This window comes from Penicillium cataractarum (genome assembly GCF_028827025.1).
Source record: "Penicillium cataractarum strain IBT 29864 chromosome Unknown utg000001l, whole genome shotgun sequence".
In the NCBI taxonomy this organism is placed as follows: domain Eukaryota; kingdom Fungi; phylum Ascomycota; class Eurotiomycetes; order Eurotiales; family Aspergillaceae; genus Penicillium; species Penicillium cataractarum.
Window position 1 is genome coordinate 1,831,847 of NW_026622737.1, and position 15,495 is coordinate 1,847,341.

Below are 15,495 nucleotides of genomic sequence, written 5' to 3' on the forward strand. Positions count from 1 at the left end.
ATAGATACAGGCTGGCCGACCACGCCATCTGTCACATCACTCTTCGAATGATCGTAGAACAGCAATACCAGCGACAGAAAATGATGCAACACGATTATGACCTAGTAAATTTCAACCGATCAGTAACTCGAAGAGAGAATGCGATCAGACTCGAAAATAATTTGAAAGAGCTGGCATACCTCCGTATCGAACACGCTCCCAGCGAACCTTTTTCACAACCTGGGACCCATCCTTGGCGGTGATCTTGTTCTCCCAAATCTCAACCTGAGAAGGACTGATGGCTTCCGACTTGGTATAAACCACCGCTCCGGGGGCACCCTTGATGTCCTCTCCCGTTGCAGCCGTCCAGACACGGCGACCTTCGCGCCACGGGATCTCGATATCGTTTTGAGCATGCACTATTGTCAGATCAAGATCCTTGTGTAAGTGATCGAATTCAGACGAGGGATTGACGCCAGTCAGTCGAGCCACTCTTGCTGCTGTATCCCAATAGTCCACGATATGACTCATGATCCATTTCTGGAAACGAGGATACCCGATGAGTGGAGAGAGCATGGGAGAGGGTGAGGCCTTTGACACTGTAGGATTGAATGAGGCTGGGCAAATTGCTGAAAGAAGCCAACAGAATCACTCCGGCGAACGGCTCCGCATTCTTGATGGCCGGCTGTACAGCGTTCGGGTCAGGGTGGCCAAAGGCAAATCGCTCCGCTACTGCTGCAGTGACCGCTGTACCTAGGCTCTGGCCCATTATCACAATCCGCGAAGTAGGTATCTTCAACGGGCCAGCAGTAAGGAAGTTGAGAAGTGAAACGCCATCGGTGATAACGCCCTCTTCAGTCGGGCTACCAGTCGACACACCGAACCCGCGATAGTCAATAGCAAAGACATGCACGGGATGCGATGGATTTGAGAGGCCCAGCAGTGTATTGTAAGTAGCTGGTCGCTGAGCAGACCCAAGATGGGCCGCATTCCCATGGACTGTGATATTCTCAGATCAGATACGGCTTTCACAAGGGGAGAGGATTTAGTCAAGGGCATACAGCTCACCACAACCCGAGCATTAGGATCGTTGGCCAAGATCTTGAAGGCCGAGGTCTGCTCGTAGTCTGCAGCTGGTCCAGATGGAGGGTTCTCAGTCAATTCCTTCTCATGCTCGTGGCAGAGGTGGAGAGGCAACAGGTGCCAGCCATAGAGGGTTTCATTGTCGGGCGTCACCAAGTGGAATGGTTGGACCTGAGTCTCTGTTTTTGTCAATGATGGCCCCCTTCTTGAATTTCTAGAAGCTTACTCAAAAAGCCAAATTGCTCGACTTGATTGACATCCTGCCAATAAGCAGGGTTGACCTTGTTTGCATAAAGGAAGCTGTCCTAAGTTAGTTAGGCCAATCAAGCCTCGAGATCGATATATCATACAAGCGCTGGACTGTTGGAAACGTCAATGCCGTTACAAAAAGGACATAAGCCAGCCCACCGGCCGCTAGCGTCCAGTAGGCCTTTTTGAAGATGGGCTGTAATCCGACCATCGTTGATTACAGAGTCAACATCCAACGCGGAGGCGGAGAAGGGCGGAGGCGGAGTCGATGCGACGATAAGCTGCCACTTATCGCGTCACGCTTTTTCCCCTTCCCACCTCATCTCGACCTCCTCCTCGAACGCGACAGGCTATCAGTCTTGTCTGGAATTTGGTGACTTTTGCGCGTGTACACACCAGTCCGTGATGGCTGAGAAGCGCAAGCTCCCTGCACGCGCCGGTCGCGAGCCTGCGGCCAAGCGGCGAGTCTCAGAAGCGGCCACTCCTTCTCAAAAGAAAAAGGCACCAACTCCTCGTGTACCATCGCCGCCACCACCACCGCCGCCTGAGCCCATCGAGGCTCCATTGCCGATAACGATCAAAGATGGCGAGCCTGTCCCAGTCTTGCACGAGCGACAGTCGGCTACCCTGTCGGACAAGGAGTATCAGTCATATGCAGAAAGGTTTGATCCCCACGACCCCCGGCGTGTGAGGTGACGCTAACGAATTATTGTTTTAATCTACAGTGCAGTACTACTTGCGGCTCTGGAGCGATCGAAGAAGAAGTGGTTGAGCGATGGAATCCTCGTTCGATACTATACGAAGCCGAAGAAGACGAAGCGTGAACAAATCGAGAAGAACAACCCGCCCAAAGATTCGATGACGAGGGTTGGTCCTTGCGACGTTACCGTTGGACCTCATCTTTTCGACGCGATGATTTACACTGTGAAAGATCCTAACGCACCACCGGCGATCCAATATGCTCCCCCGCCGAAACAGATGGTCCACTACGGCCATCCGAACAACTTCCAGCAGTACCAGCCATACCCAGGCAATCAAAAGAGACCTCCTTATCCTGCCGCAGCTCCAGGACGCCCCCCGCATGGATACCCAGGTACTCATGCACCGCCACCTCAACACCGTGGACCGAACCAGGCGCAACCTCAGCCGGGGCAGAGGCCACCACAAAGTGGTCCATCCGGACAGCCCGCAAAGCCCAGCCCGGATCCAGTCATTCAAATGCTTGCGACCAGAGCTGCCGCGGATCCGGAATTAAAGGCTTTGATGAGAGTGGTCGCATCCAGTCAAGCATCACAAGAGCAGCTTCGTGCCTTCCAGGCTCATATTGACGAATTGAATGCGATCATCAAGGCAAGGGAGCAACAAGAACGTCATCGGAATTCCGCTGCAGCTGCAGCATCTACACAACCACCGCCAGCTCCACAGCCAGCAACACCTGCGCCGCCACAGCGCAGACCGGCCTCTCCACAGGTCGTCATTCATCAAAAGCCTAGCTCGGTTACGAATACCCCGTCACAAGGGCAGGGAACTAAGCCCCAGGCACCTTCTACTCAAACACCATCTAAAGAGCCCCAGCAACCAGTATCAGAATCAAAGGTACCGCCCACAACGGCACCAGAGAAGCCGCCAGTTGGAGGGCCGCCTCAGCCTACACCTCAACCTCAGACCCCAGCACCTGCCCCAGCAACCTCAACACAAGCACCCAGCTCAACCCAGAGCTCTACCGCCACGCCAACAGTGAAGCAAGAACCGGGGATAACGGCCCGGACTATCACGCAGGCTACCCCATCGAGCTCGGCACAACCGGCAGTCTCAGCTCCATCTGCAACTCCTGGTCCTCCTAGCACCCCTGCCCCCAACACTGCATCGCAGGTGCAGAGTCCTGCCGTACAACCCCCTCAAAGTGCCAGCAATGTTCAACAGCAGGTGCCACGACCGGGTCCCCCGTATCCTCCATACCAGCAGCAAGCGCCATACGGAACACAGCCTCCTGCCCAGTCACGTCCACCGCAATACGGATCTCCCACGCCCTATTATCGTCCCCAGGCGCCACCGGCGAGACCCACGCCAACCCCATTGAATTATAAGTCTGTCGTCTTTGAATTCACATCTCCATTGACACCATATGGAAGTAGTACGTCTGGTCACGCCGGCTCGGGCGATCGCTACTTGTTCCCTGAGCACTCGATCCTTGAATGGCTTCCAAACGAGAATACCATTCTAGCCTCTTTCCTCATTGTGAAAAAGGTCGATCCAAACACGCCATTCCCAATTGAGACCGCTCCCGATGCTGGCACTGGGCGCGCAAAGGGCAAAGGTTCCTCGAAATCAAAGAAGGGGTCTAAGGCAGATAAAGCTGCGGATACACCGACACCTGCCGATGTCCCTCCAAAGCAAGAACCTTCTGATACCAAGCCGGATGCCAAACCGGGTCAACCAGAGACACCTGGCACGCCTGCTGGAAAGCCAGCCACCGAGGCAAATCTCAAAGAGTACTGGCAGCCAGTCACCTTCCGCATTCATGCGGCGAACCCCCGGATCCTGGAACCTCTGACTCGTGTTGTGAAGCCCGCTGACGAAGTTCGAAAGTACATGAACGAGATTATGGATCGGGCTGAGCGTGCACCGGATGGGTTCCCTGCTTTCCGGCTTCCTTACGAAGATGCCCGCGAGACTTTCGAGGCGGAAAGTACACCGGCTTCTACGGTGGCGACTGGTGCTTCTTCGCGTAGTCGTCCGCCTAAGACAGTGGTGAAACCGGTCGAGGAAGAATCCGAGGTTGAGAACAACGTTGTCGACCTTGAGGAGGAAGAGGATTTGATGGATTTCTATGGTGCGCCGATGGGTATGCCGCCCTTGCGAGTGTGAGATGATGATTCCATGGGCTGGTCATTCCATGCTACATCGCTAGGTTCACTGTAATCTACATCTTCATGTATAATATGTATCACTATCCATCTTTTCAGTTCCGCTGCTATTCGTAGAAAAATGACCAGACACGTACGTTACTAACGACATCAAGGGCTTTCCACAAAACCTTTCGGGTTCTCTGGACAAGAAAGATCAACAAATAATAAAATTAAGCTATCATTCACATGACTCAATTAACTACCCAAAACACCAATCCCTAGAAAAAATTCCCAAGCACATTAACTTAACAGCTCAGGTACTGCCACCCGAATACTGTCCATGATCACCAATAACCCCCGCAGTCTCCAATAACCATCTAGCACTCTCCTTCGCCGAATCCCCAGCCCCAGTCTTAATATTAACATTACGTCTTCTCTCAGCCTCGCGAGCCTCAAATTCCCACTTCGCCCGCTGAACTTCAACGGCACTCGCATTTGCCTCCGAAGAAGCGGCTAGTTCAGGATCTGGGACAATGCCCCAAATCTCCAAAGAATATAGATCGAGACGGGTCTTTACAGAAGTATCCTCCATGGATGAGTTTCCGGACGGAAGGAAGACACCGTCATGACCGACTGGTTCGACGCGGAGCTCGGCGGATTCGAGATTCACGTCGATAGTCAGACTTGCGGCTCCATGGGGAGTTGGAGGGGTGTGGTGGCTTCGTGAAGCTGGTGGGATTTGACAGCCTATTGCGATGCCTGTGTGTGTTGAGAACCAGGCTGCTGGGAGATTGGCTTGTTTCTGGACTGACGGGGATGGGTTTCCAGGGAGGACTTGGTGTTTGGGGGAGAGTTGGAAGAGGCAAGGGAGTGGGTCGGAGCTGGAGGATGAGCCGTTTGATGAAGAGGATCTCCAGGGTTGGGGGAGGTAAGCGCCGATTGTAACTGTTTCCTCGCTGTTTCCGTCTGGTTCGCCTTGTAGGATGAGAAGATTGGCTGATTGCCAGGTGAGAACGTTGTGGGAGAAGGATGTTAATGAGGAGCCGTGAGCGGCCGTGGAGAAAACGGGATGAAGACGAACGCCGCCTTTGAAGAGGTTCGTGGATTGCGCCTTTGAGGGGAGGAAAAATGACAGGTGGGAAAGGATTGTTGGGTTGAGGATTGAGGATTCAAAGCTTCCCGGGAGGAGTATCGGCTTTGCCACGGATGCTTCCTCTGGCTTTTCGTTTGCTTCTTCCTCGGGTGTAGCTTCGCTCGGTCGTCTTTGAGAAAGATTCAAGTTCTTACTGAACAGCATGTGCTCGAATAATGCTGTCAGAGGATCGAACAGATATGGTAAGGATGTTGAGATTGTACGGGCAAATGCTCGGTACGTTATTCCACCATCGCTTTCCTCTGGCCGGAACGCAGCAATGATGCTGTCGGCCTCTTTGCGGATTGCATCAATACGCTCAGAGCCGAGGTCGGACGTATACGTCTTGACAGGTTCAAGTGGCTTTAAAGGCGCAATGCCGAGCAACAGCATGAGCAGTCGGCGGAAAGTATCGACCGAAATGCGCGTTTCATAGACTGTCCGGTCCACACGGTGGTCATGTTTGAACACCTCAATAGCATCGAGAGATTCCAATGCCGCAAGAGCAAGATCATCATCTTCGTCCTCGTCATACTCGTCATTGGCAGGCTCATCCACAGAAAATCCAGGCGCGTGGGACTTGGCAGGACAGGGCTCAGGATTTTCCTCAGACTCCGATTCTTTATTCTCAGAATCCTTATTGGAAGGCTGGCCAATATCCTTTCTCCCGACATCAGCAAGGCTACCAAAGAGCAACTTAATTCGATCTTTCCGGCCTCGCCGGAGGACTTTGCCGTAGCGCTCGGTTAATAGCACCACCACCTTGACCATAGCCTCAAACGTCAAAACGCTCGGCGCCAAGGTACTTTGGAAGGGAAATGCACCGAGGTAAGAAACCATGCGGAAAAGAACAGGTCCGGCGTCTAGCGGAGCCTCATCTGCACCGGAGAAGCTGCCATCCGGGACACCAAGGAAGTCCGACAGTGTTTTCTCATTCCAGTAGCGGATGCCTCCTTGCTCTGCAGCTCGAGAGAAGAAGTTGTCTTTGAAGTGTGTAAGTTCCAATGGCGAGAAGCATTTTGTTGCAAAGCGTTCCGCTAGCATGTAGCTCAGCTCCTCTATCCGGAAGTTAGCTTGGAGTCGTCCATGGGTAAGTGACAAAAGTGGCGATTCAACGAAGCCTCGACATCTAAAGCCCGAATATCATGTTGAACGGATGAAAAACTCGGTTGAAGAACTGACCTGGAGACGCTCCACTATAATCAGTCGACTGGCCCGCACCCATTGTTGCTGTAAATGCGGGGAGCAACCCCGCTGCTTCAATTATGGTACAAGCTTCCCGAGTGGCTGTCAATAAACAGCAACCAAATACTCTCTTACGAGTGATCTCGGAGCGATGGCCCGGAAGAATTCTGATATTAAGAGTGGTATGAAAGGAAGATGGAAATGATGGCGACGTTGCTTTAGGCGACGTCAGATATTGATGCCTCAGGTGTCAGTGATGGCGGGCTAGACCTTGTCTCATTAGGCCGGACCCATCCAGATGATAAAGTGGCATGTCAGGCCATGCAAGAAGGTACTTTAGGTTTTTGGTTCATTTAAGTCTTAAATTGTATTTTTGGGGTTTTATTTTCAATGTAACACAAAGAGATTCGTTGTATGGATACCCAAGAATACTTTTGAGAGCCACTAGTTAACACGCACTTCGGCCTACAGCATAACAATTCCCACACCACCCATCTTCTTCTCATCGGGCAGATTCTTGTCGTTGATACCTCCGGGGATGGCGGCCGTGCGGTAGTTATACAGGTAGAAGTGAAGTTGACCATCACCAGCACCGAACTTGAGATGCTCAAGGAACATGGGGTTGTCGTGGGAGGTAAGTGCATTGAAGACATCGAACTTGGCCTATCATGATGTGAGAAGGGGGTGGATCTTTGAGTGATATAAAGCAGAGCATTGCATACCTGACGGGCGCAAATCAGCGCATCATTCATCAGCACCTGGAGGCGTGCCTTGAGCGCCTTCGCGTTGTCATTGAAAGCGGTCTCGGAGGCGTAGTAGTAAAGGTAAGCGGCCCGAACAAGCTCGTGCTTGTCGTTATTAATCACAGTCGACTCCAGGTTGTAGAAGGAGACGAAATCAGTGATCTTCTTGGTTTCCGGGTCCTCCACCACATATGCCCAGACGACCTGCTCCTTACCAGGCTGAGGCTTGTATACCAGCCAATGGTCAATCTCTTCGCGGGTAAAAGCTTGGTTCATGTCGAAGCGGAGCAGATACCGCTCCAGAAGATCGAGGACCGCATCAATGTCTTTGGACTCCATTGGCCGCAGGCCGGGAGTCGAGGTAGTCGAAGGAAGATGGTTCTTGGTGATCTGGCGGGCCTTGGTCGAGCCATGAGGAAGAGGCGAGAAGCCTACCTCATACAGCTTCAGCCAGTCCAGAGCACGATGGTAGTACCGGCAGGAGCTGACGGGGGTGGGGAGGATGACACCACCGGTGTAGATAGCCTGGAAGATGCCGTTGACATAGCAGCGACGAGTAATCTCCTTGATGAGAACGGGAGCCAACCGCTTGGAGCGGAGCTTCTTGTGGATGCAAAGGAAGTTAATTTCGGTCACCTTGATCCGCTCTCCGCGGACACGGATTTCCGTCGGGACACCGCAGATCGACGCAACCAATTTACGAGACTTGGTCGCCCGGACACCGACGTGCCATTCCTTCTTCCAGCCAGGGGACATCAGGGCCCTGTTGGAGCAGAACAATTTCACGGTCAGTAATTTTTACATGCCAAACGGCAGAATAGAGGTTTCGTACCAGTGCAAGAACGACTGCGAGTAGGCGAATCGGAACATGGCATTATCATCCTCCACATAGTGGTTATTCAGCAACTCGTAGAGTTCCCGGAGCTCCTCCTCGTTTGTTAAATCAAGTGTGCACCACTCAAAGCCTTCAAGTAGCGGATCGGGCGTTTTCGAGACTTTCTCCGGGTCAATCATCTTGATCGGTCCTTGAGTAACGGGGGTCGGGTTCGCTTGATCATCGAAACGCGGAACGGGCTGTGTCTGCCAGAACTTGTAAGAGGCCATATCCTTCTGGTTCTTCCCATTGCCCATCGAAAGGCCAGTCAGCAATTGCGAGATGTCGATGTTAGCGAGCGTCTTCGCAGCCTCATCCTGGTCCATGCCAGCGAGTTCGTTCTTCAGAGACGGGTTCGACTCGATGACTGCCTCCAGGAGCTTCGCGGGGATTTTCTTCGTAGTGCCGCTGGAGGAGGTAGCTATATCATCATTCATAAATTCAGCAAAGGTTCTGGTATGGCCATAGGGCGGAGACTGGGTACCCTTGCTAGCCTCTGAGCCTGCGTCGGCGCCGCTCTCTTCAGGTTTATCATCATGAGGCTTAGGAGCCTTGCCCTTATCCTTGGAGTCCGACATAGCCGCTGTCTAGGGAGTTTGCGGGGAGAGCTTGAAGCGGTCGTAGGTGGGAAAGAGGAGGAATTTCGTTGAGGGCCCCACGTTAAGCGCATGAAACGCGGATCGGTGGGGTGCCGAGGGGTAATTTGGTCTTGCCCCGTCTTTATACGCGGTAAGCTTGGCAGTGTGAAGTATCGCACGAGAACGAACTCGAAACGGGGATCTGTATATATCGCATTATTATTATAAACATGGATGTCTGTACTTGACGTACTTACCCGTTCAGCTGGTCACTGTATTTTGTATTGCTCCTACTAATACCTGCAGAATACCTACGGACCTCGGCATTTTAAACCGAGTGCAACAATCTACAGTCTGTTCGAGCTTGATTTTGACAGGACCTTTGTTTTAAGTAAATGCATTGCATGGAAATCTCGAATTGTTGAAATCCACAAAAAAGAAAAACACCTCTATAGCCACCATCATCTCGCTATGTCGTTAATTATATGTCAAGTGTTGATACAAGAACTAGAACGGGCAAGAAGCTCCAGGCTGCCCATCAATTTAACTTCCACCGACTTATTAAAGAAGGGAATCAATCAGAAATCAAGCATCTTCCGTGTATGGCTTTGTCTCGATCACATCGAGGAAGCCACCCACCAAATGGATACTGCCAGTGACAAAGGTCATGACGGGTGCCTCGTCCTTCTGAATGACCTTGCGTTCCTCGGCAGCCACCTCCCGTGCAAAGTCAACAGCCTCTTCGATGGTTCCGAACACTCGAGTCTGGGCGTTGGGATCAATTTCATTCCAGGCAGCTGCAAGAGACTTCTGGATGCGGAGCAACTCAAGGTCGTCGGCATTCGTGTTCATACTCACCAAGTCAGGACGGAAGCCAGCCTGCTTGTATGTGATGTTTGTGCAGAACAGAGCATGTGTGAACGGCGTGCCGGATTCCAATGCAGCAGAAAGAGTCTCGTGGAGGGCACGAGCCAGAGCTGTGCTGTCCCGGGTCTGCTGGTTGAAAATCAAGATTCGCGGCTTCTTGGAAGCAATGTCGCTAGACGAATCGGCTTGGATCCGCGAGGCAAACCACTGGCCAGCCAGGCGGATGCTCTCAAGCGTGTGCCCTCCATCGATATACCAAGCCACATTCTTCTCAAAACGAGTCTCACAGCGGCCACCCAAGCGAGTCTCCTCCAGCCCAGTCTTAAATTTGGCAGGGAGAGGCTCAGACATGACGTTCTCGGAAATGTCCGCCACGCCAGTCTTCCTCAAGAACTCGGCAGCCGATGCAACTGCAACGGAGGCATTGGTATACTGGAAGTCACCTGCCAGTCCCAGCTTTACTTGACTGGCTCCAGCACGGAGTTCAGGATGTTCAGACACCACATTCAACTGAGTGCCCTTGGCAGCGGCACGCTCGGCCAACACTTGCTCCGCACTTGAAGGTTGAGGCGCCGTGAAGGCCTTAGCTCCGGACTTGATAATACCACCCTTGTGCCATGCAATTTTGTCAATCGTAGTACCCAGCATGGCAGTGTGATCAATTCCCAGACTAGTGATAGCAGCGACCTTGGGCTGCTCAATCACATTGGTACAATCGTACTCTCCTCCGATACCGCACTCAATTACCGCCGCATCGACACCCTCGCTCAAATATGTGTGGAATGCCATCAGCGTAAGATAACGGAAGTATTGCGGCTTCGTGCTCAGCGAAGCAGGATCCTCGCCAGCAGCCTTGGCTGCATCATCCAGACGGTCCCACACTTCGAAGAAGTAACGAGCGAATTGCTCCTCCGAAAGCGGGGCATTATCAATCTTGATGCGCTCGCGGGCGAACCGGAGGTGGGGGGAGGTATAGAGTCCGACTTTGTGGAGGCGCGGTGAGGATTGACCCGGCTCTGCCTTGGTGTACTGAGAGAGAATGGTTGAAATGAATGCGGAGGTTGAGCCTTTGCCTTTAGTGCCTGCAACGTGGACAAGGTTCAATCGGTCTAGATCGGAGGGCTGAAGAAAAATGTGTCCAATGTCAGCACCATATTACCACGGTCTCATATCAATGCTGTATATGCATTTGCGCACCTTATATCCAATACGACGAAGCCATTCAACCGTCTCTGGGAGAGAGCGCTTATTAAGATCCTCCCGCGAGGTCGATTTCTTAAGCTCCTCCACGATCGCAAAATTCGTTTGTAAGGAATTGAGAGCTGCAATTGCAGCCTAGACACCATTCATGTCAGTTTCTATGATCGGAAAATTGTCGACTTTTATCACTCAGCTCTGTACTGAGCTGCAGGACCGTCGATGCGGGGAATCCGGACATACCTCATATGAGCGAGTCATAATGGGCGAGTGAGTCGAGACTCGCCGTTGCGGGGCAGACCAGCGAAGAGACCTCCAGATCCCTCTCATGAACAAGTGATTCCCTTGCCTGCAATTTCAGGTGAGCAGGCGGGGTGTTTCTCGACAAGAAACCCCAGCAGCTCGAAAGATTATGTGGTTCTGGTTCCGATAGCCTCTCCTCGGGAAACCGGTAGTCATGATGTCGGGAATGTCACGTGATCTAAATCTGCTTATCGGTCCAAGAACAATCGAGCTGTGATAGGTTGGTCTGAGATAAAGTACTGCAGTACGGAAGAAAGGTTGAAACCACATCGCCATGGTTGTCTGTACTACAAATGAAACGGAACAATGAATCAATTAGCACGGTTGGATGTGATCCCTAACCCACCTTAGAATCGTCTACCTCTTGAGGCGCCAAAAGAAAAGAGAGAGAATAAAAAGAGAAAACGGGTTGCCATATTAGCAAGGTAGAATGACAGCATCATGATATGAAGTGTTGGAGCCATCTAGAAGAAAGAAAGCCTCTATGGGTCAGGCAAAAACGGGGGCTTGGCGCCAACGAAAAAGACAAATGAGAAGAAAGGTACAAGACAACCCGCCAGAGTGAGAAAGTAATGATAGTAAATCATACAAGCCGTGAAGTGTACAAGATGAAGACAGGGTCCCTGATTGATTGAAGTGGGAGATCTCGCAAGGGTGCGTAGAAAGTATGAGTGGATTTACTCAATCCTGGTCTTGCCCTCCTCGAGGAAGACGAGACGGGCGTTGCTGATGCCACGCTGGTGTCGTCTGGAAGGAAGCCATTGGCCAATGATGGGGTCAGTACGAGCCTTAATGAGAGCATCCTGGTATCCCTCGGCGCCGGCGACGGGGGCGTTGAGCTTTGGCCAGTTCACCTGAGATCTAGTTAGTCACGTAATCGATATTCGTAGGGGAAAAATTCACGTACGTAGAGCATGCCATGGCCATGGATGAACCGGAAGGAGTAGGCACCGATGATGATCCAGAAGATCATGAAAAGACGGAGCGGCCAGACCGCTGCGTCCGGCATTTGCCTCGTGAAAGTAGCAATCAGAACCATGAACAAGCTGGCCGCGAAGATATAAGGAATGGCCTGGACGGCAAGTGGTCGCCGATCAATAAACAGCTGGATGTTCGCGAAGCTTGTATCCGAGGGGAGGTAGGTGCCCAAGAACACATCAAACCCATCCTGTCGGGGTCCATCCATGAAGTTGTTGCGCACGTAGCGCGTAATCGAGTTGTTTAAATCCTGGAGAGCACCAGCCCGAGTTCGCTTGCCCGTCCGAGTGAAATCGGTCTTCAAGGCACCCGTGCCAGAATAGGACTTGGAAACAACATCGGCATTGTCCGCCCAGATGTTCCGGAACATATCCTCAAATTCTCGATCATCGTTGGCATTCTCACCGGGGCGGAGCACTCCAGCATCCATAAGCTGTCGAGTCACCGCCCAGCGGCCGAGCATGCTTTGGACAACGTTGGTTCGGTCGAGACAGTCCATACAATTGGTTCGTACCACGCTCGTTTGCGTCGACCGGATTTCGAGCGGGCCGCCAGAGTCGCCGGGGCCCTCCACACCACGGAAATAGCCACCTTGGGTCAAGCCATCATTCAAGCGACCCATCAGTAGCTCAGCACGGTGCCACTTGAGGCCCTTTGTCTCGTTGTGGAAGTCGAAGTAAACGTAATGCAGACGATCCATCTCCTTCTGCTTCAGACCTGGTTCAAGAACGTGGATCTTTTCCGGAGTCTTATCATCCGCTTCTCTCGTCTCGGTAGAAGAAGAAATAAGAATGCGAATCAGCTGCTCGTATGCATTCTTCACGCGCTCCTCTCGGCCTTTTTGGTTAACTAGATTCACCATGTAATTCTCTCCATATAGGCGAATCTGCTCTGCGAAATGCTTGCGCGCAGCTTCGACGGCGGTCTCGACGCCGCGAACTTGCAGCTTGGGCGTGTATTTGAGGTCATTGACTTCAGCCCAGAAGACTGGGACACTGCCGCGGGTCTGGACAAAAGAGTACACTTGGAGATCCTGGCCCGTCTTGCCGTTTGTCATTGATTGACCGGGTGCATAGCCTGACAAGCCCCCAGCAGAGTCATTCAAGATCACAATCTGCTCTGTTTCGTTGTAGTTCGAGACATGGCCTTGCTCGTCAATGCCGCGCGAGAAGTACCTCGTGCCAGCGCGGTGTCGGGATCGTCGTGTAATGAGAGCAAATGTGAAGGAAGTTCCCTTGACTCGAGCCGGAGTGATGCGCAGCATGCCAAACATCACTGGGAGGATGTAAGGGTCAGCGCCCGGTTGGGGCCCGTACCGGATGCCATTTGTATTATTTTCTCCCAAGCTGAAATCGATCAGGTCGGACTGAATGAACCGGTTCCAAAAGAAACGATCGTCGGCGCGCTTCCACATGGGGATCTCTGGCGAGCTTTGCGATTGTCTCTGGAAACTGTTGGTGAGGTCCAGGGAGTAGGAGAAGTACATGGGGCCGGTGCGAAGCAGGTCCTTGATCAGGGTCAAATAGGTATCTTCATCTTTATCGTGGAGCGGGCGCTCGCGCATCGGAAGGAACTCGGTGGAGGCAACTTTGTACACCATGTGGCCGCGAAGTCGTCCCATAGGCTGGGCTTTGGTGATGACGATAATGTACTTGTCTATGAGGGGAGGTTAGCGCAGCCCCCTTGACCAGGTTTCATTGCAATCGCCAATTACCTAGCTTGAGCTTAACGATTCCCAGAATTCCTGCAATGCTCGAGATACGCTTAGCACCCGATAGAGGGCCATCGTTCAGACGAATGTCGCCCGTCGGCCGATCTACCACAAGCGTTGGTGCCTGGGGCGATGAAGGCGAGGTAAAGGCATAGTGGGAGGGCGAAGCGTGTAAATTGACATCCCTAAAAGGGAGAACCGGAGGTGCCATGACGGGCAGCCAAAACAATGAGACGCAGGGTAGTAGTCTCGGATTTGAATAATATGAGCTAGGGGAGAGAGGTTGGTGGGGAAGACTAACTCCGTCGAGGGAGACAAGATAATCAGGAACACATGATCAGCCGCGGCGTAGAGGACAAACGGAAGCACGGGCAGGTCTCGGGCACGGGGGGCAGGGGCGGGCCACCTAATCAACTCGGGGGGGTCAGCCCCCCCTTGCCCAGCGCTGCCTCAATGCCTCAGTGCCTCAGTCCACCGCCCAGTAGTTAACCGCCTGTACTGCAGCGTACCGCCACACCGCCCCGCTGCTCATGTGGCTGGCCCTTCCGTCATCCACTCCGTAGGCTGCCTTACCCTTCTCTTCTCCATCCAACGACGAACGACGAGACCCGAGAGAGACTAGGGCCTTCGATCGCATATTGAATCCGACCTAGTCGACTGCTTTTACACACCTCTCTATCCTTCGTATCGCCTTCCTCCACCCGGTCGCTTCTTCCCCTGACCACTGGCCATGGCCTCCCGACCTGCAGCAGGCGCCCGCCCCGGGGCGAAATTCGCTCAGTTCAAGCTTGTGTTGCTTGGTAGGTGCTCTCTATCGACGACTCGGAGGTCTAGCGATCGAGTGCTAACATATCTTGGTTTTTGTTTATAGGAGAATCCGCTGTCGGAAAGGTTCGGCGTCCCGCTTACATTACATAGCTTTCTCTATCGGGTCGCTAACATCTACGTTATCTTCCAGAGTTCGCTGGTGTTGAGATTTGTTAAGGTGAGACGGCGGCGACCTTTTTTCTCGTTCCTCTGCCAGCTCTGGCCTCGAGCTGTAGGCAAGTAGTGCTGGAAGAGATTGTAACTAATCAGCCGGATTAGGACCAATTCGATGATTATCGGGAGTCGACAATCGGCGCCGCCTTTTTGACGCAAACCATCTCCCTCGACGAGAGCACCACGGTCAAGTTTGAAATTTGGGATACTGCCGGTCAGGAGAGATACAAGTCGTTGGCTCCGATGTACTATCGGAATGCCAACTGCGCTGTCGTGGTCTATGACATCACCCAAGCCGTATGTTCGCCAGTTTCAACATCTTTGATTTGCATTACTTTTGCTGACCATCGCCTCTGTTCGTCCATTTCTATAGTCATCCTTGGATAAGGCCAAGTCCTGGGTGAAGGAACTTCAGCGTCAAGCGAACGAGAACATTGTGATCGCCCTGGCTGGCAACAAGCTGGATCTTGTCACCGAAAGCCCAGATAAGCGTGCCATTCAGACTGCCGATGCCGAGGCCTACGCTCGTGAGGCTGGCCTCCTCTTTTTCGAAACCTCTGCCAAGTCCTCGACGAATGTGCGAGAATTGTTCACGGCCATCGCGAAGAAGCTGCCACTCGACCAGGCCGGCCCCCGGAACCTGCGGACAAACCCACGCCCCGGAGTCGACCTGCGGCCTGAGGCCCCCGGCACCCAAGGTGCTCCTCCATGCAGCTGTTAAAGCCCTTGAGAGCGATATATCTCCCTTCGCAGCTAGCTTTTGCGATCCCCTCCCCGGCGCCGACG

The 15,495-nt window shown here is 52.7% G+C and overlaps 7 protein-coding genes across 7 annotated transcripts; 2 read left to right on the forward strand and 5 right to left on the reverse strand.

Annotated features, from left to right (window-relative positions):
• Positions 1–36: 36 nt before the first annotated feature.
• On the reverse strand, positions 37–1,598 carry N7496_000627 (alpha/beta hydrolase; the record flags this gene model as incomplete). The annotated part of the gene is made up of 6 exons (XM_056693558.1): positions 37–101; positions 180–570; positions 632–978; positions 1,041–1,241; positions 1,289–1,367; positions 1,413–1,598. Coding segments are annotated over 6 exons (1,269 nt in total), but the record flags the coding sequence as incomplete, so codon positions are not given.
• Positions 1,599–1,716: 118 nt separating this feature from the next.
• N7496_000628 (uncharacterized protein) lies at positions 1,717–4,179 on the forward strand (the record flags this gene model as incomplete). The annotated part of the gene is made up of 2 exons (XM_056693559.1): positions 1,717–1,973; positions 2,037–4,179. 2 exons carry the CDS (start codon positions 1,717–1,719, stop codon positions 4,177–4,179), a joined length of 2,400 nt encoding a protein of 799 aa, XP_056560288.1.
• Positions 4,180–4,473: 294 nt separating this feature from the next.
• Positions 4,474–6,517, reverse strand: N7496_000629 (uncharacterized protein; the record flags this gene model as incomplete). Its single annotated transcript, XM_056693560.1, has 2 exons — positions 4,474–6,350; positions 6,475–6,517. 2 exons carry the CDS (start codon positions 6,515–6,517, stop codon positions 4,474–4,476), a joined length of 1,920 nt encoding a protein of 639 aa, XP_056560289.1.
• Positions 6,518–6,942: 425 nt separating this feature from the next.
• Positions 6,943–8,672, reverse strand: N7496_000630 (glycylpeptide N-tetradecanoyltransferase swoF; the record flags this gene model as incomplete). The annotated part of the gene is made up of 3 exons (XM_056693561.1): positions 6,943–7,140; positions 7,200–7,983; positions 8,053–8,672. 3 exons carry the CDS (start codon positions 8,670–8,672, stop codon positions 6,943–6,945), a joined length of 1,602 nt encoding a protein of 533 aa, XP_056560290.1.
• Positions 8,673–9,257: 585 nt separating this feature from the next.
• N7496_000631 (tetrahydrofolate synthase) lies at positions 9,258–10,997 on the reverse strand (the record flags this gene model as incomplete). The annotated part of the gene is made up of 3 exons (XM_056693562.1): positions 9,258–10,661; positions 10,737–10,874; positions 10,980–10,997. The coding sequence occupies 3 exons, from the start codon at positions 10,995–10,997 to the stop codon at positions 9,258–9,260; spliced, it is 1,560 nt and encodes a 519-aa protein (XP_056560291.1).
• A 719-nt stretch (positions 10,998–11,716) lies between these two features.
• N7496_000632 (putative phosphoinositide phosphatase (Sac1)) lies at positions 11,717–13,939 on the reverse strand (the record flags this gene model as incomplete). The annotated part of the gene is made up of 3 exons (XM_056693563.1): positions 11,717–11,893; positions 11,947–13,673; positions 13,732–13,939. The coding sequence occupies 3 exons, from the start codon at positions 13,937–13,939 to the stop codon at positions 11,717–11,719; spliced, it is 2,112 nt and encodes a 703-aa protein (XP_056560292.1).
• A 519-nt stretch (positions 13,940–14,458) lies between these two features.
• N7496_000633 (Rab family GTPase) lies at positions 14,459–15,430 on the forward strand (the record flags this gene model as incomplete). Its single annotated transcript, XM_056693564.1, has 5 exons — positions 14,459–14,528; positions 14,600–14,619; positions 14,687–14,713; positions 14,815–15,006; positions 15,083–15,430. The coding sequence occupies 5 exons, from the start codon at positions 14,459–14,461 to the stop codon at positions 15,428–15,430; spliced, it is 657 nt and encodes a 218-aa protein (XP_056560293.1).
• Between the last annotated feature and the right edge of the window lie 65 nt (positions 15,431–15,495).